At 64.6% G+C, this 18,960-nt stretch overlaps 2 protein-coding genes across 4 annotated transcripts; both read left to right on the top strand.

Moving 5' to 3' along the window:
• The first annotated feature begins 1 nt into the window (after position 1).
• SLC25A10 (solute carrier family 25 member 10) lies at positions 2-7,291 on the top strand. The gene is given in 12 exon segments (XM_071451522.1): positions 2-575; positions 578-792; positions 3,590-3,709; positions 3,792-3,900; positions 3,979-4,027; positions 4,355-4,396; positions 4,614-4,657; positions 5,144-5,214; positions 5,319-5,411; positions 5,633-5,710; positions 5,818-5,874; positions 6,304-7,291. Coding segments are annotated over 12 exon segments (1,038 nt in total). The 5' UTR covers positions 2-517; the 3' UTR covers positions 6,406-7,291.
• Positions 7,292-8,919: 1,628 nt separating this feature from the next.
• Positions 8,920-18,660, top strand: GCGR (glucagon receptor). Of its 3 annotated transcripts, XM_071451244.1 has the most exons (14): positions 8,967-9,101; positions 14,707-14,865; positions 15,161-15,257; positions 15,399-15,506; positions 16,039-16,160; positions 16,258-16,364; positions 16,454-16,607; positions 16,722-16,881; positions 16,958-17,018; positions 17,251-17,320; positions 17,472-17,560; positions 17,639-17,777; positions 17,870-17,911; positions 18,064-18,660. In XM_071451244.1, the coding sequence occupies exons 2-14, from the start codon at positions 14,797-14,799 to the stop codon at positions 18,355-18,357; spliced, it is 1,512 nt and encodes a 503-aa protein (XP_071307345.1). In that variant the 5' UTR covers positions 8,967-9,101; positions 14,707-14,796; the 3' UTR covers positions 18,358-18,660. The 3 variants fall into 3 exon arrangements, with proteins under 3 accessions (XP_071307346.1, XP_071307345.1, XP_071307343.1); XM_071451245.1 differs by having other exon boundaries at positions 8,920-9,101; positions 14,667-14,865; positions 17,472-17,777; XM_071451242.1 differs by having other exon boundaries at positions 17,472-17,777.
• The last annotated feature ends 300 nt before the right edge of the window (positions 18,661-18,960 follow it).

An 18,960-nucleotide genomic window follows, 5' to 3' on the forward strand; every position in this document is an offset into this window, starting at 1 on the left:
GCCCCGTCCAGCCTGGCCTTGAACACTTCCAGGGCTGGGGCAGCCACAGCTTCTCTGGACAGCAGCCTGTGCCAGGGCCTCACCACCCTCACAGCCAATAATTTCTTCCTAATACCTAATCTAAACCTACTCTGAGTTTGAAGCCGTTTCCCCTTGTCCTGTCACTACATGCTCTTGTGAAAAGTCTCTCTCCATCTTTCTTGTAGGCTCCCTTAAGGTACTGGAAGTTTGTACCAGCGCATCACCCACCTCCTCACACTGCCTCTTGCTGATGTCTCACTTCTCTGTTAGTTATTTACGAGAAGAACACACTTCCACAGGTTGTGGAGATGCGTGCGGGGTGGGAGGGTGTATTCTGGAGCTGTGATTGTCCCTGCGCTTAGTGTGTGCACGCTGGAACGCTGCCGTGTGTACCTGTGCCTCCCGCACCTCTTCTCGCTGCCCTTGGCTGATGGCTTCAGCTCCCCATTAATTAATCCCTTAATTATGGACGGGAAGGGCCTTCCCCGCGCTGGAAATGGGGATGCGTGCGGGGTGGGAGCGAGGATTCCGGAGCCTGCGGCTGCCGCGTTCGCCGTAGGTGGGGGATGCGAGCCCCGGGCCCGCCCCACCCCCTTCCGGTACCGGGAGAGGGCGTGGCTTAACGGAAGGGGGCGTGGCCTGGTCCCGGTGAGGGCGTGGCTTGTGGCAGCAGCGGCGCCCATGGCGGAGCAGCGCGTTTCGCGCTGGTACTTCGGCGGCCTCGCGTCGTCCGGGGCCGCCTGCTGCACGCACCCCCTGGATCTGCTGAAGGTGAGGGGGGACACGGCCCGGGGCGGCCCCGGCGGCGCGGGGAGCCCGTCGGGGGGCAGGGAGGGCGAGTGCGAGAGGCTGGGAATGGCTGCGGTGCTCTGGGGGGCTCTGGGGGGATGGCGAGGCGGTTATGGGGGCGGGTGGTGTCAGGGGACGGTTATGGGGACAGGTGTCGGTGAGGGCTTGGGGGGACAGTTATGGGGGACTGGTAGTGGTTGTGAGGGTGCCGGTGAGGGTGGGGTGGAGGCTGGGGGAGTTGGGACTGGCTGCAGGGGTTCTGGAGAGACTGCGACGGAGCGGGGAATAGGTCCGAGGGTCCCGGGAGCGGCCGTAGGGGACTGGGCTGCAGCGGGGGCAGCAGCCGGGACGGGACGGGGAGCGGGTGTGAGGGTCCCGGAGCAGCTGCTGGACCGGTTCTGAGGGACCTGGCTGCGGGGGTGCAGCTGTGAGGGTCCCAGAGCAACTCTGAGGGGATGCGGAATGGCTTGGGGGGGACTCAGAGTGACTGAGAGAGTCCCGGAGTGGCTGTGGGGGGATGAGGAGCTGCTCTGAGGATCCCGGAGCAGCTGAAGGACTGGCTCTGAGCTACTGGGGAATGGCTGCCAGAGGGGGAGAGAGGGTGGCTGTGAGGGTCCCAGAGCAACTTCGAGGGGATGGGGAGCTGCTCTGGGGTTCTGGGAAGCAGGCCTGGGGGTTCTGGAAGGGTTATGAAGGGATAGGGAATGGCTGTGAGGGTCCCAGAGCAACGGAGGGAGCTGGAGAACAGCTGTAGAGGTCTGGGGAAACAGCTGCTGTTCTGGAGCTGACTCGTGGCTGTGCAGGGACACGGCTGAGGGGTCTCAAAGACCCAGCACGAGGGCATGGGTGGGTGTGTGGCTGAGGGGAGCTTGGGGTGCCAGCTCCAGGAGCTGTGGAGGGTGCCTTGGGCAGCCGTGCCTGGACACGGCAGTGACTCCGGGGCCGGCGGTGCTGGACGCTGGCCCACTGGGCTGGGAGTCCTCAGCCAAGATGTCACCTAGGCGCCGCAGATGACCTGGCATGCCTGCTGCTGCACAAAGGGCGCCGCGCGCAGCCCTGCGCTGCCAGCACCCACACACGGGGCAAATGCCAGCGCTGCCCAGAGCCTTGTGTGCCAGCCAAGCGGCGACGAGCCTGGCAGCGGAGCAGGCTGCGAGGGGGAGGGAGGAGGCAGCCCAGGACAGAGCCTGCCCTTCCCAGGGCAATGCCTGTGGGTGAGGCTGGGACACACGGCCCCTTCCCACCCCGTGGGGAGAGAGGAAGATGTTCCAGGCACAGGCCCAGGAGAGGAGCCAGCCCTGGCAGGGCAGTGCCACCTCCCCAGTGCTCGGCCTGTTGCCTTGCCCAGCTGGCCCTGTCTGCCCAGTGGAGGTGGCTGCCAGCCCGTGGGAGCTTGTGTGGGGTGCCTGGCAAGGCGCTAAGAAAGGGAATTAGTCTGGCACCTGCCTCTAGGTCTGTCTCTGAGCCAGCGTGATGGCTGTGACGTTTGGGCTGCATCCCCATGCTGTCCTGTGTGGATGAGCAGCCCCTGCATTCCTGCAGTGTGAGCAGCACAGCCTGGCCAGCTGTTTTTGCCAGATCAATAATCACACTGATTATTGAATACAGACCCTTCTTTGGCCATGTGTTCCCCCACAGCAGAGGCTGGTGCCAGGCCTGGGGAGGCATGAGGGGCCTCAGGCTCTGGCAGGGCAGGGGACGAAGGGCACTTCATTGCACCTCTGGACTTTGGCCCCAGTGAGAGGCCCTGGCCAGCTCACCTACAGAGTGCTTGTGCCCTTAGGCCAACTGTGCAGCTGCTGGCTGCCCACGGCCTGCTGGCCCTGCAGTGACCATCGCCTGGCCAGCCTGTCCCATGCCTGCCTGCCCTTCCTGCAGACTGCAGGCAGTGGACCGTGTCCCTACATGACCCTGCCCGTTTCAGCTGCCCCAGGCTGTGAGCACCCGCAAGCTCTGGTCCCTGACGTCCAAAATCCACCTGTGGGGATTGCAGGCAGGCCCCTGCACCCCTGCTGTTGCTCCATATGGGAGACAGTGGCTGTTCCCAACATCCTGCAGAGTGTCGCACGACCCAGCCGTGCCACAGCTTCCGTAGTGGCCTGATCCCCTGTCAGCAGCCCTTTGCTCTCCTTATCTCCTGGGGCCTTTGACCCACATGTGGTCTCTGCAGTGCTCAGAGCATGCTCCAGCATCAGCCCACACGGCTCCCCTGTCCCAGCCAGCTCCTGTGCCTGTTGCCGTTGCCCCTGGAGATGGTGGGAAGCGTTGGGCTGCTGCAGGCAGGAAGGGGAGCGCCTGGCCAGCTGTGGGGTTCTCTTCCTGCCTGTGTGATTCCTGCACTGAGGAGGAGGGGAAGTGGCTCTGGAGGCCTGCTGCATTGCATGGCCGTGATTTCAGCAGCCCAGTGCATCCCCTTGAGCAAACCCACACAGGGCCCTTGCTCACTCACGTACTGCTGGGCACACACCCACACTCCCACACCTTCCACCCTGAGGTGGCCCAGAAGGGCAGGTGCCCCCCTTCACCTTGGGCGGCTGTGAGGGCAGGGCCTGGGAGGTGCTGCAGGCAGGAGCCTCGGCACTCCTCCCTCCCTCCTTCCCTCCCTCTCTGCCTCCACCCCTCCGCTGCCAGGCTGGGCCAGCCTGCTCCAGGCTGTCTGTGTCTCGCAGTTGGCTCCTGTGCCAGTGCTGCTAACCTGACACAGCTCCAATCCCCACCTGTTCGTGCCCCTCTGTCCCTGCCCAGCCCCGCTGGGCTGACGCGCTGCGCTCTGCCCCAGGTGCACCTGCAGACGCAGCAGGAGGTGAAGATGAGGATGACGGGGATGGCGATGCACGTGATCCGCACCGACGGCTTCCTGGCGCTCTACAACGGGCTGAGCGCCTCGCTGTGCCGGCAGGTGAGTGCGCGGAGCTCCTGCGGCACCCGCTGCGTGGGGAGCTGCCCTGTGCCACACACAGCCGCTCCTTTCCCCCATCCAGATGACGTATTCCTTGACTCGCTTTGGCATCTATGAAACCGCAAAGAACCGCATGAGCAACCAGGGGCCTCCCCCCTTCTACCAGAAAGTGCTCTTGGCTGCAGTAGGAGGTGAGCCAGGCACTGGGGCCCTTGGCCCTGGCTCCCTCAGGATGGATAAGCCCTGACCCAGCTCTTGTTTGGCCGCAGGTTTCACTGGCGGGTTTGTGGGAACCCCGGCAGACATGGTGAACGTCAGGTCAGTTCTGTCTGTATGACTGGGGCTTTTGGCCCCCTGTGCATTTGGGGTGGTGGCTGTGCTGGGGTTCTCCTGACATCCCTCCTGGCCAGCCTGCCCTGTGGTCAGTGGGCTGGGAGCTCTATGCCCAGAATGGCCAGAGCTGTTCTGCCTTTTGGTGACAGCACCCAGCTGTGTGTGACCCTCGCGGGGAGTGGGACTGAAGGCAACTTTCTTAGCCCTTTGTAAATGGGCAACACAACACCACTGTCCTGTGCTGGGGCCCCGGTGCTGCAGGGGACAGTGGGGTACCGGCTGCCCCCTCACCTGCGGTGCTCTGCCTTCCAGGATGCAGAACGACATGAAGCAGCCGCCGGACCAGCGGCGCAAGTGAGTGAGGGGCAGGGCGAGGGGCGCTGGGGCCGAGGGGGGGAGGCCTGGAGGGGCCGGCGGGACCGGGGCCGGGGTCCGCGCGGCCGCGGGGGGGCAGCACCGCTCCGGGGGCGCTGGGGTCCGGGCGGGGCCGCCGGTGCCCGGGGGAGCAGCGGGGCTGCGGCCCTGCTGGGGAGCCTCGGGCCCTGACCCCTTCCCCTCTCGCTCCTTCCAGTTATTCCCATGCCCTGGATGGCATGTACCGTGTCCTCCGGGAAGGTGAGGCTGTGCCAGCCGTGTGGGTGAGCCTGCTCCGGTGTCCTAGCAGGTGCCGGGTCAGGGCGCCCTGGAAGTTCGCTCAGCCGGGGCAGGGAGAGGGGCCGGGGGATGCCCTTGGGGCTGGGGGTGTCCAGGGGAGCACAGGGTCTGCATCTCCTCATCATCTGGCTGGGGCAGGGGCTGGGCAAGGGTCTGCCAGGGCCTGGCAGCCTGCAGATACTTGGTGGGAAAGGGTGAGCTGCTGGGACCTGCAACAGAACAGCGCAGGAGGGTGGAGCAGGTGGAACAGAGGATGAGCAGAGGCAGGGAGGAGGTCATGCTGCTTTGAAGGACTCCCTGCTCCTTCAGCCTGTTTGCTATGGTGTGCTTCAAGCAGGGCTGTGTGAGGAGTTGTGGACACACACTGGGCATGGAAGGAGACTCCTGGGGTAATGGAGTCTGAGTGATGGCAGAGAACTGTGCTCATCCAAATCTGTCTGTCCACAGAGGGCGTGAAGAAACTCTTCTCAGGAGCATCAGTGGCATCGCTCCGTGGGGCCCTTGTCACTGTTGGACAGGTAGGACAGTTCTGCTGGGCAGTAGGGGACTGGGATAGGGACGAGGATGGTCCCTGGTGCACAAGGAACAGGGAGCATGTTGCTGATTCACCATGTCTCTGCAGCTTTCCTGTTATGACCAGGCCAAGCAGCTGGTTCTCGCAACTGGATTTCTGTCAGACAATGTCTTCACTCACTTCCTGTCCAGCTTCATCGCTGTGAGTGGGGCTGGGGGCTGGGGGGCACTGCTTGGGTTTGCCTGCAGCAGGGTCAGGGTGTCAGGCTGGGGCTGCCAGGGCTGCTGCTCCGGGCTCAGCTCAGCACAGTGGCTCCAGGAGGCTCCTGGCCTGAGGCTGGGTCCCAGTGTGGCTCTGAGGCTCTGCAGTGACCACAGCAGTGGCTGGCACGGAGGTCTCCTGACTTGGCTGACTCTCTGCAGGGCCTGTGTGCCACATTCCTGTGCCAGCCCCTGGATGTGCTCAAGACCCGCCTCATGAACTCCCACGGGGAGTACCAGGTGAGTCGCCCACCTTGCCCACCTTGCTGCTGCCTGTCCTCCCATATCTACGTGCCAGCTTCTGCCTCCCAGCCCCTCCCAGCTCATCTCTCACCCTCTCACTCCAGGGAGTCGTCCACTGTGCCATGGAAACTGCCAAGCTCGGACCACTTGCCTTCTACAAGGTACCTGGCTGGGGGCGCAGGGGTGGGGCAGGCTGGGCTGAGCTGGGGGCAGAGGTTGTGGCCCAGAACAGTCCTGGGGCAGGGAACCTTCCAGGTTCTGCTGTGGCAGCCCCTGTCTGCCCAGCCCAGGCTTGGCCCTGAGGTGTTGCAAGCCCTGGCCTCAGTGGGACTCAGGCTGGGCCAGGCACCACAGCTGTGGCCCTGCTGCACCCATCGAGCTCCCAAGCAGCAGTGCAGGTGCCAGAGGGGTTGGCACATGGTGCTGAGCCCTGTGTGCACCATGGTGGCCATGGTGTGACAGTGCCGGCTCCACAGCCCAGCCAGTGCTGACCCATGCCTGCCCACTCGTGCTGCTGCCAGGCTTGGGCTGCTGGGACAATCAGTGGCAGGCACACACTGACTCCTCCCCTTCTTGCTGTCCCCTTCCAGGGCTTCGTTCCTGCTGCTGTCCGGCTGGTTCCTCAGACTGTTCTCACCTTTCTGTTCCTGGAACAGCTGCGCAAATATTTTGGGATCAAAGTGACCACCTGAGTCTGGGGGACTGGACCCTGCCTTGCCCCAGGGGGGTTGAGCGTGTGGGTCACCCCCAAGATCCCAGAACCCCTCTCTGCTCTCTGGGGCCAGTGCCATTCTCCCTCCTCTCAACTCTACTCCTGTGCCTTGCCAGCACCTGTGGCCAGCCTCCCCTCACAAACTCACCCCTCCTCTCACCCCCGTTCTCAGCATCTCCACCTCTGCATTACTGCTTCTGGGGGGTTTTTGGGGGGGTTCTGTCTTCCCACTTCTCTACTGGCTCTGAGTTGTGTCCTTGCCCCCCCTGAGCCTTGTCCCTGATGTGCCCCAGAAGCAGGACTGTGCTGTCTCAGGGAGTAGGGAGATCCAGGCTCTGTCACAGAGCCCATGGGGATGGGGGCTGCTGCCCCTGCAGCTGTGGGCTGGGGCTTGAGGCAGGGTGTGCGAGGCCCTGTCCTCCCTCTGCCTTTAGCCCCCGTGCTCCTCCCTCACCCCAATGCAGCTTGCACCTCCTGCCCTGCTCCTGGCCTCCCACCCTCTGCTCCTGCTTGGCCAAAGCTCCTCAGTCAGGGATCGTGCCTCATACCAATGATGGTGGGGAGCAGGGCCTTGCTCTGGCAGGGCTGCTAAAGCCTGCTCGGGGACCCAGCACTCTCTTACCACACTGCACTACCCGCACTGGATCTGCTCTCTGTGGGGGCATCCCCCACCACCACTCTGCAGCCTCTCTCACCCTGGGGCTGGGCAGACCCCACTGCTCACAGCCCCTCACCCCACACTGCCCAGTGAGAGGGGGCTGTGAGCACCAGCCCCTCTGCTATGGCACCCCCTGTGTGAGCTGGCCCCAAGGAATCAAAGAACTGGAATATCTGAGACCTTGATGTATAATAAAGAGTGAAGGTGGCGCAGGGCCTGCTGTCCTGGTAGGAGGGGAGAGACGCTGCACCCCTTTTCATGGCTGGGGGCATGGGCTGGGAGCTGAGCCCCCCAGAGCTGAGAGAGGGTAGCAAGGCTTGGCCCCTGGTGCTGTGCCAAGGGTGTCTTCACCCCGCTCTGTGCCCAGCACCCCTGGCCATGTGGGCAGGCTCCACGGCTGAGCTGTGCCCGGTCTCAGCTGGACGGCAGCTCCAGGGTAGGGCTGTGCCAAGGGCGCCCGTCGCCCCGGCAGGAGCTGCCTCCTGGATGTGACACTAATTGGGCTCCGGCAGACTGGCACAGCAGAGCAGTGAAAGCTCGTCACCTTAACGAGGCCTAATGATGCTAGCTGGCATCACCACTCTGGGCTTATGCCCAGCTGCAGCAGAGGCCACGGGCAGGTGAAGGCTCGGGGAGCTGGGGGTTGCCCTGCCAGGCTGTGCTTCCTCATCCCCCACGTCCCAGCCCACGGCTCCGGTGGCTGATGGCTGCTGCTCTGTGCCATGCAAAGAGCCAGCGTGGAGCGGGAAAGCGATGGAGCCCCATGGCCCCCGGCAGCACGGAGCCCTGCTCAGCCCCGTGATGGCCAGCCCTGCGCTCCCTCCCGTGTGCACATTCCCTGTCCCCACATCCCCCGTGGCAGCCGAACTGCAGCAGCCACACTGGCAGGCAGGACAGCGTGTGCCAGACACGGCCGCGAGCACAGCGCCCACAGCTGCAGTGCGAGGGCACTGTTTATCTGCTGCGCATCAGGGAACGTGGGGCTGGCACCGCCTGTGGCCGTGGCCGTGCCGCCTGCCCCTGCTCCCACCCTGCTGCCTGCAGGGGCTCCCCGGGCACCTCTGCCTGCTCCAGGTAGGGCTGGGGGTGCCCGTCCTCCCCCAAAGCCCCTCCTGGCCCGGAAGGTGCCGGGGCCACCTCCGGGGGCAGCTGTGGCTCCGATCCTCGTGGCAAAGGCAAGACCCCCGCAGGCCCCGGCGCTCCTCTGCCCACACCCAGGGGAGTTGCAGCCGCCGGCGGCCGCGCGGAGCGGGAGCCCGCGGGAGGCAGCTCCGGGGGATGCGGGGCTGCGCTGAGCGCCCACCGGGGTTCGTGCAGGCTGAACCGGCACGGCCCGGGGTAAATGTGCTCGTGCCGGGAGGCCGGCACAGGGCACCCCCAGGCCGGGGCTCCCCCGGTCCCCCTGCCGCCCCAGCCAGCCGGTCCCGGTGCGTCGCCGTTCCTGGGCTGTGTTTACCTGCAGCGGGACGGCGGCGGCAGACACTGACCCGTCACCGCCGGCGGCGGCCGGAGCGCGGGTGTTGAGGCGGCCGGCGGCGAGACCCGCCCGGCTCCCTGAGGCTCCGAGCAAACCCCGGAGCGGGCGGCGCGCAGGCACCGGGGAAACCTCCCGAGGAGCAGATCCCTGGCCCGCTCCCCCGGGGCTGGCGCGGTCTAGCTGCCCCCGCCGCTCCGCCCGGCCCCGCCGAGCCGAGCCGGTGCCCGGGAGCGGGGCAGGGCAGGGACAAGCGGCGGCGCTCCCGCAGCTCCCGGCAGCGGCCGCCGGTGATGCGGGAGCAGCGCCAGGCACTCGGGCGGGGCTGCGCACCGGGCTGTGCCCCCCTGGTGCCGGCGGGAGGAGCGGGGCGGCGGGACGCGGCTCCGTGCCCGCGGTCCCTCCCCCCGAGCCGGTCCCTCCCCCTGGGTCGCCACAGCCGCTGCCGTCGCGGCTCCGCTGAAGTTTTCGCCGAGCGCGCCGGACCCGGTGCCCGCCGGTCCCGAGATGCGTTCGGGAGCCGCCGCGAGCCCAGCCCCGACAGGTACGGGGAAGGGAGCGGGGGAGGAGGGCAGGGAGCGCCCACAGCGGCGGGCTCGGGGCTCGGGATGTCGCAGGTCCCGTCGCGGGGACGTGGATTCGAGTGACGACTGCGCAACCCCGGGGCCGCGAATTGAGCTCCGGGACCCCAGAGCAGCAGCTCCCGGAGCCGCCCCGGTGCTGGGCGCCGGCCCCGGGGAAAATGAGCCCCTGGGTGCTCTGGGCCCGGGGTTCCCGCAGGGCTGTGCCCGCTTCCCGCTGGCATCCCTGGGCAGGGCGCTGCCGTCGGACTCACAGCACCCCCGGGCTCTGCGGCGAGCCCCGGGCAGCGATTCCAGCTGAACTCCGCAGCTTTGGGAGCGATGCCCGGAGCAGCCCTCGGTCGGGGTGGGCCGCGCGTGGTCTCCCTGCTGCGGGCACAGCGGTGCCCATGGGTGTCCTGCCGAGGGGCCGAAGCAGGGGACACTTTGCCAGGTCCCAGCTCTCCCCAAGCTCTCTGGGTATTACGGGGGCCTGGTGCGAGTGCCCTTTGTGACTCTGTCCCAAGCTCTGCTGTGTCAACACGGTGTTGGTAAATGGCTTTGTTTAACCAGGACATGTCGGGTATGTGACCTTGCCGTCCTCCTGGTTGCCAGTGCATCTCCAAAGCTGCTGCGGGTCCCCCGGGGTGGTGAGGGAAGCAGGGACCGCGGGGTCAGCCTGCTCCCCTGGCACAGAACGGCCTCAGGACGGAGCATCAGCTCTGCTGAGCCCCCTGCCCGTGCAGCGCCTGCCGCGGGTGTCCTGACCCACACCAAATTCAGTGACTGCCCCTGTGATTTTGTCTGTGCATCAGCAGGAAAATTTAGGGCCTGCAGGACCCCTCGTCAGCGTGTTAGTGCTGCCCCAGCTGCCAGCTCCTGTGGCTTCCCACCAATCCTGCTCCTTTCCGCACACTGCGGTGCATTTCTTTTTTTTTTATGTTCTGTTGCCTAGAGAGGGGAAAAGAGAAAAGGCTGAACAGAGAATAGGCAAAATATGGATTAAAAATAGTTAATGAAAAAATGTGACCACAAACCCTGATCAGCAGCACAGGGCTGAAACCAGCCACTGAGCACAGCATCTCCATGCACCTCGCTGTGCCAGGCAGGGACAGGGGCAGGAGAAGCTGCACATGAGGGAGATGGGATGGCTGCTCAGCTCCATCCCCCTGTGCTCCACCACTGCCTCCTGCTTTGTCCTGCATCCCCATGTCCTTGTTGATCTACCCCAGCACTGGGGTCGGGTGGTGCCTGTGGTGCCAGAGGATGCCTGGGCACGTGTGGCCCCCACAGCACCCCTGCCTTGCTGGGGCTGCAGATCTGCTGCTCGGGTGAGGAGCTCCCAGTGCAGGGGAGTGTGTGCACCAGCCTGTCTGCACTGACCTTTTCCTAGGCTTTTCCCAGCCCTGTGCCTCCCCTGTGACATGCTCACCACACGTGTCACACTGCCTCTTGTGCCTTCCGTCTGTGTTTCACAGGTTTTCATGCAACGTGATGAACAAAAACACCCCTTTCCTTGAGCCAGGGATGAGGTGCTGTGTGGCTCAGCACCCCCATGCCAGAGCCAGCTGGGCAGCAAGGTAATTTGGCTGCTGCCAGGCTGTATCATGGTCCCTCTTTGGTGCAGAGCAGCTGTGCAGGTGCCCCCTGACCATGCCTTGTGGTGACCAGGCAGAAGCAGAGGCGATGCAAAGAGCATTTGTCCTCTTTGCATCCTATGCTCCTGTTGATGAAAACACTATCAGGGCTGGTTTGGGTTTTCTTGGTCCAGGGTTAGACAGAATCTGCCACCACCAGGGTCTGGCGACGTTGGCTCTCTCCGTGTGCCACTGCTTCCACAATCACGTAGCTCTGTGCAAACAAGTCACAGCCTTGCAGCACAAGGACTGCTCCGGGCTGCTCAGCTGCTCCTTTGCTGCCAAAGTTCCTTGTACTTAGTTTTCAAGGAAAGAATGGAGAAGGGGAGTAGGAAACCTCCCCGAGCCTTCCGGAAGGGGCACAGGGCAGGGACGGTGCAGGACAGAGCTCCTGGGCCTCCCTGCCAGGGCCGTGTCCCCTGCCCTGCCCCGCTTGCCGTGGGCCCGGGTGGAAAGTGGAGCAGCATCTGCAGGGCCAGGCTGGCACTGGCACCCCTGCCAAGTGCCAAAGCCCCTGCCGTGCTGGCATGTAGCTCCGAGCTCCAAGCCAAGCCAGCCGTGGAAAGCACCGCATTAGCGCACGGGGGGCTAATCCCTGTGTCCAGGGGCTGCACAGCCCCACAGCCGCCTCCAAACCCGTGGGGCTGTGCTGGGTGCGGGGCTGTGCTCACACGAGGCCAAGTCCCCACCCCAGGGGAGGCGAGAGTCCTGTGGGACCCGGCTCTGGGGGCTGCGCCAGCCTCGCTGCACTTGTGCAGGGCCGTGGCCGTGCCAAGGTGCTCCCAGGTCACGTTGCAGATGCCCATGAGTGTCCTGTGGGGACTTTAGCAAGCCCTGATCCACATGACCATCCACAGAGATCCCAGATGTGGAGCTCATTCTCTCACACGTGCGATGGCAGCAATGCCAGAGGGGCTGGGGTGGCAAAATCCTCAGGGGAAAGTGGCCATGGTGGGATGAGGAGAGAGTCTCTTCCTAGGCAGGGCTGGGCCCTCAGCCACCAGTGTGGGTCCCTGCTGGTACAGAGCTGCTGCAGGGTAGCGTGGAGGCTGCACACCCATCAGTGGGGAGCAAAATCCCAACTCAAGCCCTTTCCCATCCATGCCCTCTGCCTTGCTGCAATGCCATGGCAGCAGTGCACCCAGGGCCTCCATTTGCCCTGCACCCTGCCCGGGCTGGCCCCTCCTGACCTCCCTGGGGCCAGGGGCAGCTGCCATGAGCTGCAGGGGCACCAGGGCACAGGTCAAGGGGAATGGGAGTCCTTGCTTTGCCCGTGGCTGCAGGGTTGGCACTGTTGGCTTGGGAAAGGCAAATGCAGCCACAGCCACACTGTGAGGGCAGATGGTGGTGCCTGTGTGTGACCCCTCTGCCCCCAGCACTACGGTTACCAGCAGCGGTGTTGCACGTGTCCCAGTGTTGTCTTCTTGTTGCTGCTCTCCTGGCACAAGGTCTCTTCTTCACAGCTGTGGCCCCAAGTGGAGTTGCACTGGGTGTTTCCAGCCTGGCTCCACGAAGGTCAGCAGCCACAGGACCGTGACACAGGAACACACCCCAGTGTCCAACACCAGCGTGGGGCAAAAGTCCCCTGGACACCTGCTGTCATGCACTGCAGCCCCTCAGAGGCACCAATTCACAGGCCAGGCACCCTGCACCCACTGCTTATGCCTTGGTGTGGTGGGGGATCCCCCAGAGCTTGGCCCCAGCAGGGGATGAGGTGCCAGGGCAGGGAATGTGGCACTGGGAGCCGGCTGGGCACAGCAGAGTGAGAGGAGGCGGTGAGGATGCAGGGCCAGGTCCCCTGTGCAGAGCTGCCTGTGGCACCCAGGCACAGCTGACAGGGGCTGCAGCACGTCCAGCTGGCAGAGCTGCTGCCCGGGGGCACCACTGGTGCTGCTGCTGGGCAGTGCCAGCTCCGGGGAGGGGCTGGTGCTGCCAGGGGTCCCGGCCACCCCAGACCTTGCTGTTCCACCACACAGAGCCACTGCTCCCTCTATGCCATTGTCCACTGGCTCCAGACCAGGGAGAGCTGGTCCACGGCTCCTTCTGCACTCCCAGGTCTGTGCTGGAAACAGCCCCAGTCTGCAGGGACCCTGTTCCTGTGGGTGGTGGGGATCTGGCGTGGGGCCACGGCTGTGCAGCACCACAGGCAGCTGGGGCAAAGGGCCTGGGCAGGGACAGGGGGAAGACCATGATGGGGCTGGGAGCATGACTGGCCCCCGTGCCAGGACCCCTCACCCAGTGCAGTCTGCCCGGCTTGGCCACACTGGGGCAGGGCTGGGAGCGGCTGCCAGATGGGGGGAGTCCAGGGCAGAGGCCTCCCTGCTGCTAAATCCCACTGCAGCCACTAAAAATAGCGACACCTCTGCCCCAAAGTTGCTCCCCGGCTGCGCAGAGGGGCTGACAGCAAGGCACTGTGACCCAAGGACCTGGAGGAGCATTCCCAGCCAGGGCAGGGACTGATGCTTGGCCAGGGACTGGCACTGGCATCTTCCCGTGGGGCTGGCACATAGGTGGCAGTGGCATGGGACAGGCAGGGATGGTGTTGTGCTGGAGGGGGGCACAGGGCTGGTGGAATTGGGTTAGCAGGGGAAGAGAGACAGGGATGCTGGCATGGGGCTGTGGGAGGAAAGAGACAGGGATCCTGAGGTGGGATGGGAGAGGAACTAGGACAGGAATAGTGGTTGGGCAACAGTGCTGCTGGGGTGGGGCTGGGGTGATGACAAAAACAGGAATTCTGGAGTGGTGAGGTGGCTAGTGGGCACCCAAGAAAGGTCCCTGTTCACAGAGCCCACCCAGTGAGAACTGTCCCAGGAGGCAGCTCCCTCTGTCCTGGGACTGGCTAAATAAGGCCATGGCAGGTCCTGCTCCCCGAGCTGCATCTGGAGCCCCATGTGCTGATTAATGAGCTGCTCCAGCAGCCACTTGCGACATGGCGAGTGGGTCTGCACGGACGGAGGAAACACGACTTTCCCAGGGATAAAAATAGGCACAGGCAGAGCAGCGAGCCCTGGGAGCAGACTGAGGGGGAGCAGGACACTCTGGCTGGTGCCCAGGGGGAGCCCAGGGGCTGGGGTGGTGCTGCAGTGCCCGCGCTGGCACTGGCACCGCTGTCCATCCCCCCGGCTCCGCTGCCCTCACCCCACACCGTGGGCTGTGCCATGGGGCTGCTGCCAAAACGGGCCCTTGTGGGAAGAGCCAAAATCCTGCTCAGGAGCCCCATAACCGGCTTAGGGCTGGAGGGAATTACGGCACCTCGTGAGCCACGGCCTGTGGAGCACCCGGACCCCACGTCAGGCAAGGGCCCAGGTCACTGCCTGGAGCTGGGGGAGATGGACCCACAGGGGCACAGCCCAGCTGAGCTTGTCCCAGGCCCACAGCAGCCCCACGAGCCAGGATCCCTGGGGGTTAATGGCAGTGTCCCACCCCTGCTCCCCGTGCTCCCTGGCCATCCCTGGAGGTGCTGCTGCCAGACCATGGCTGGGTGTCAGGCATGAGAGCCCACGGAGGCAGGGAGAGCCCAGGTGCCAGCCTCTCTGCCTGAGGGCGTGCTCAGCTGTGAGGGGGGGTCCCTTCTGCCAGGGGGTCTGCATTCTCAGGATGCAGCAGTGATGCACAGCTGGGTCCCAGCAGCAGCGTGGGGTGGCACCAGCCCAGGTTTTCTGCGAGGGTCGGGAGGCAGCACTGCCACTGCACTCCAGCCACACGGGGGCTGAAACTGGCTTGGCAGGCAGAGAACCTGCATGGTCACTGTCCCAGTGCCTTCCTGGGGAGGCTAATACAGGCACTTGGTGCAAAAATGAGTGAACAAATATCTGAATGTGAACACCAAGCAGGGTCGGGTGGGGATGGGGACAGGCTCTGTGCCAGAGTGGCCATCTCCAACCCCACCTGCCCTAGCCCCATGTCCCCCAGCTGTGTCCCAGGAGTCCCCGTGACCAGGAGTCTTGCACAGGGCTGCCCACATGCCAGGGCCGGCACCACCGGGCTGGAGAAGCTGCTGAGGGCCAGTAGGAAGCCGTGTGCCTTGCGCTGTGTCCCATGCATGTGGTCCAGAGGAGGGATGTCCCAGCCACATCTCCTCACCCTGCTGGCGCTGCTGCTCTGCTGCCAGGTAAGGATGAGCTGTCACACATGAGGGTGCTCTGCCCCATGCTCAGCCCGGCACCCACGCAGGACCACCGAGCCACCCATCCCACTGCATCCCCTCACCATGGCACGTGGTACAGCATCTGGTGCCCCTTTGTGCCTCCTCATGGCACGGCATGGCTGAGAATGGCATGGCATGGCTCAGAATGGCGTGGTGTGGCATGGTATGTTCGCCAGCACCATCTGGGGTCACTGCCTGGCACAGCACGGTGCCCCCTGCGAGCAGGACACGAGTGACAGGTGGTCCCTGGTGCCCGCAGGGCCCCTCTGCCCAGATCACGGATAACGTCGTGGAGAGATGGAAGGAGTACAGCGAGGAGTGCCAGCGCAACATGAGCCTCCAGCCCGCGCCCACGGGTCAGTGCCCCGGGGTCCCGAGGGTCCTGCTGAGATGGGGATGGGGCACAGAGCCAGCACAGGGCCCCCGCAGGATGGGGACAAGCAGAGGGGGCAGGGGAGGGTGAGGCCAAAGCGCCACCAGCTCCTGTCCTCCTGCAGAGCTGGTCTGTAACCGCACCTTCGACAAGTTCTCCTGCTGGCCCGACACGATGCCCAACAGCACAGCCAGTGTGCCCTGCCCCTGGTTCCTGCCCTGGTACCAGAAAGGTAATGCAGGGAGGGGCGTGTGCACGTGCAGCTGTGCAGTGTGTGCAGCTGTGCAGTGTGTGCAGTGTGTTCACACGTGTGCAGCTGTGCAGTGTGTTCACAGGTGTGTGCAGGTGTGCAGTGTGTGCAGCTGTGCAGTGTGTGCAGGTGTGTGCAGCTGTGCAGTGTGTACAGCTGTGCAGGTGTGTGCAGCTGTGCAGTGTGTTCACAGGTGTGTGCAGCTGTGCAGTGTGTGCAGGTGTGCAGCTGTGTGCAGCTGTGTGCAGTGTGTTCACACGTGTGCAGCTGTGCTGTGTGTGTGCAGCTGTGCAGTGTGTTCACAGGTGTGTGCAGCTGTGTGCAGGTGTGTGCAGCTGTGCAGTGTGTTCACAGCTGTGTGCAGCTGTGCAGTGTGTTCACACGTGTGTGCAGCTGTGCTGGGACACCTGTGTGCTGTGTGCATGTGCTGCTGCAGGCAGTCACACTGGGGCCAGTGCACGCTGCCCGTGGGGGCACAGGGGCTGGCACCCCTCACCATCCCCTCCCCTCGCAGTGAAGCACAGACACGTCTTCAAGACCTGTGGGCCGGACGGACAGTGGGTGACAGGCCCGCGGGGACAGTCCCTGCGCGATGCCACACAGTGTGAGCAGGATGACGAGGACCTGAAGGCGCAGGTGGGCAGACCTGGGCAGCAGGGGTGTGGGGGTCCCTGCCTGCCCCCCTGCCTGCCCTCCATCTGCCCCTGCCCTCACTTGCTCCCTCCTCTTCCAGGAAAAGTTTGCCAAGACCTATGGCAGCTTCAAGGTGATGTACACTGTGGGCTACTCTGTGTCCCTGTGTGCGCTGCTGCTCGCCCTGGCCCTGCTGCTGGGCTTCAGGTGGGACTTTGGGCATGGCTGTCCACAGGCTGGGCAGGGGGAGGCCAGGGCCCACGCACGGGCATTGACAATGGCCCCCAAATCCGCAGCAAGCTGCACTGCATGAGGAACTACATCCACATGAACCTGTTCGCCTCCTTCATCCTGAAGGGCGTCTCCGTGCTGGTCATCGACGCCCTGCTCAAAACCCACTACAGCGACAAGATCGACGGCTACAACGTGCAAGTGTGGCTGAGCGACGAGGTCAGCGCAGGGACAGGGACAGGATGGGGATGGGGACAGGGACAGGCAGTGCTGTGGGGCTGGGGGCACGGGCACACACACAGGCAATGCTGCAGCCCTGACCCCTGCCCACAGGCAGCTGCAGGCTGTAGGGCAGCCACGGTCTTCATGCAGTACGGCATCGTGGCCAACTACTGCTGGCTGCTGGTGGAAGGCATCTACCTGCACAACCTGCTGGTGGTGGCCGTCTTCTCTGAGAGGAGCTACTTCACCCTCTACCTGTGCATCGGCTGGGGTGAGTGTGGGTGGGCTGGGCCCCCTGACCCTGTGCCCTGCTGTGCCTCACCCGTGCTCTGCTCACCTCCCCTCAGGGGCACCCATGCTGTTCCTCATTCCCTGGGTCATTGTGAAGTTCCTCTACGAAAACATACAGTGAGTACCAGCTCCAGCTGCTGGCTGGAGGGGGCACAGGGCACAGGTAGGTGCGGGTGGGACTGTAGGGACGTTGTGCTGGCCCTGGAGTCACTCCACACCATTGCCCATGGCAAGGAGCGGGGATCTGGGCCTTAGTGCTTGCTTGACTCAGGCTGCCAATGCCATGCCAGTCTCCAGCTGCTGCCTGGTAAAGGCGCTTCCTGGCAGTTCCCATCCCTCCATTCTGCAGGTGCTGGTCCACAAACAACAACATGGGCTTCTGGTGGATCCTTCGCTTCCCCGTGTTCCTGGCCATCCTGGTGAGCCCCCTGCAGCCCCTGCTCCACGTCTGTGTCACAGGCCCCAGGATGGCTGTGGAGGGGCTGCCGAGGGCAGGAGAGCAGAGGTGTCCTGTCTGCCCCTCCTCTGGCTCTGCCTGTGCCCCTGAGGGCTCGCTCCATTCCATTGCAGATCAACTTCTTCATCTTCATCCGCATCATTCAGATCCTTGTTTCCAAGCTCCGTGCACACCAGATGCGCTACACTGACTACAAGTTCAGGTGGGTGCTGGACGTGGCTCTCCCTGAGTCCCCACGGCACACACGGCTGTGTTCCCACCCGAGACCCCCGTCCCACAGGCTGGCCAGGTCCACGCTGACGCTCATCCCGCTGCTGGGCATCCACGAGGTGGTCTTTGCCTTCATCACGGACGAGCACGCCCAGGGCACGCTGCGCTACGTCAAGCTCTTCTTCGACCTCTTCCTGAGCTCCTTCCAGGTGAGCCCAGCCCTCCTTGGGGACACTCAGTCTCAAGAGGGACTGGCCTGAGGTCTGGTTATGCTCTTCACGCCTCTCCTCCCCATTCCCAGGGTTTGCTGGTGGCCATTCTCTACTGCTTCGTCAACAAGGAGGTGAGCAGGACAGCAGGGGCACGGGCAGCGGGGCACGGGCAGCGGGGCATGGGCAGCGGGGCACAGGCAGCAGGGGCACAGGCAGCGGGGGCACAGGCAGCGGGGGCACAGGCAGCAGGGCACGGGCTCACATTGACAGCTGCTGCCCGCAGGTGCAGGCAGAGCTGCTGAAGCGGTGGCAGCGCTGGAAGCTGGGGAAGGACCTGGCTGAGGAGTACAAGCACACCTACAGCCACGCACCCAGTGCCCGCAATGGCGCCGGCAGCACCTGCGAGAAGCACCAGCTGGTGAGCGGCTGCACCAATGGGCTGGGGCGCAGCCTGGGCCCCCAGGCCGGCGCCCAGCGCCTGGAGAGGAGCGGGCGCAGCACCGCAGAGCACCTCGCCCTCGAGGGCCATCACCACTGCTACGAGTTTCCTGAGACCACGGCCGAGAGCCATTTCTGAGCCCGCAGCCAGCTGGGAGGGCTGCGCTGAGCCGTGCCCTGCCCCGACCTCCCCTGGTGCCTGGCACACGGACACAGTGAGGCAGGCAAGGGGGACCTGGACCTCTGGAAGGGAGAACTGTGGGGCCAGGGGGATCTGTAGGGGGGGAGTTTGTCCTGTGGTGCTTCCTCGTGCACCTTGAGTCCCTGTGCACAGTGCTGTAATTTATCTGTCATATCTGTAAATAGGTGTGGGCCCGTGCCGGGCTGCAGGGCCAGCTCTGTGTGTGCTTTGCTGTGGGGACTGGGGACAATGGGGACATTGGATGTGTGTGGACCATGCTCCCAAGCACCCCACGGATGCTCCCAAGCCACAGCCATGGATGGGGAGCTGAGTCACCCGGCAGGGATGGGCTGCTCCAGAAGACAGCCCCACTGCCTGCCCCAGCCCAGCCTCACTGCCTGCCCCACTGTCTGCCCCAGCCCAGCACAGGTGAGGGGGCAGACGTGCAGCCGCAGCCGCTGCAGCGCTGCCGGCCGGGGGCAGCTCCAGCTCCCCCAGCACGCGCTTTCCTTTGGCCGCTAATCGGCTCTGTCCTTTCGCTGCCAGGAGCCCTTAATTAAA

Source organism: Agelaius tricolor, unplaced genomic scaffold (assembly GCF_023055355.1).
Source record: "Agelaius tricolor isolate 1412-34295 unplaced genomic scaffold, bAgeTri1.0.p SCAF_32, whole genome shotgun sequence".
NCBI lineage: Eukaryota > Metazoa > Chordata > Aves > Passeriformes > Icteridae > Agelaius > Agelaius tricolor.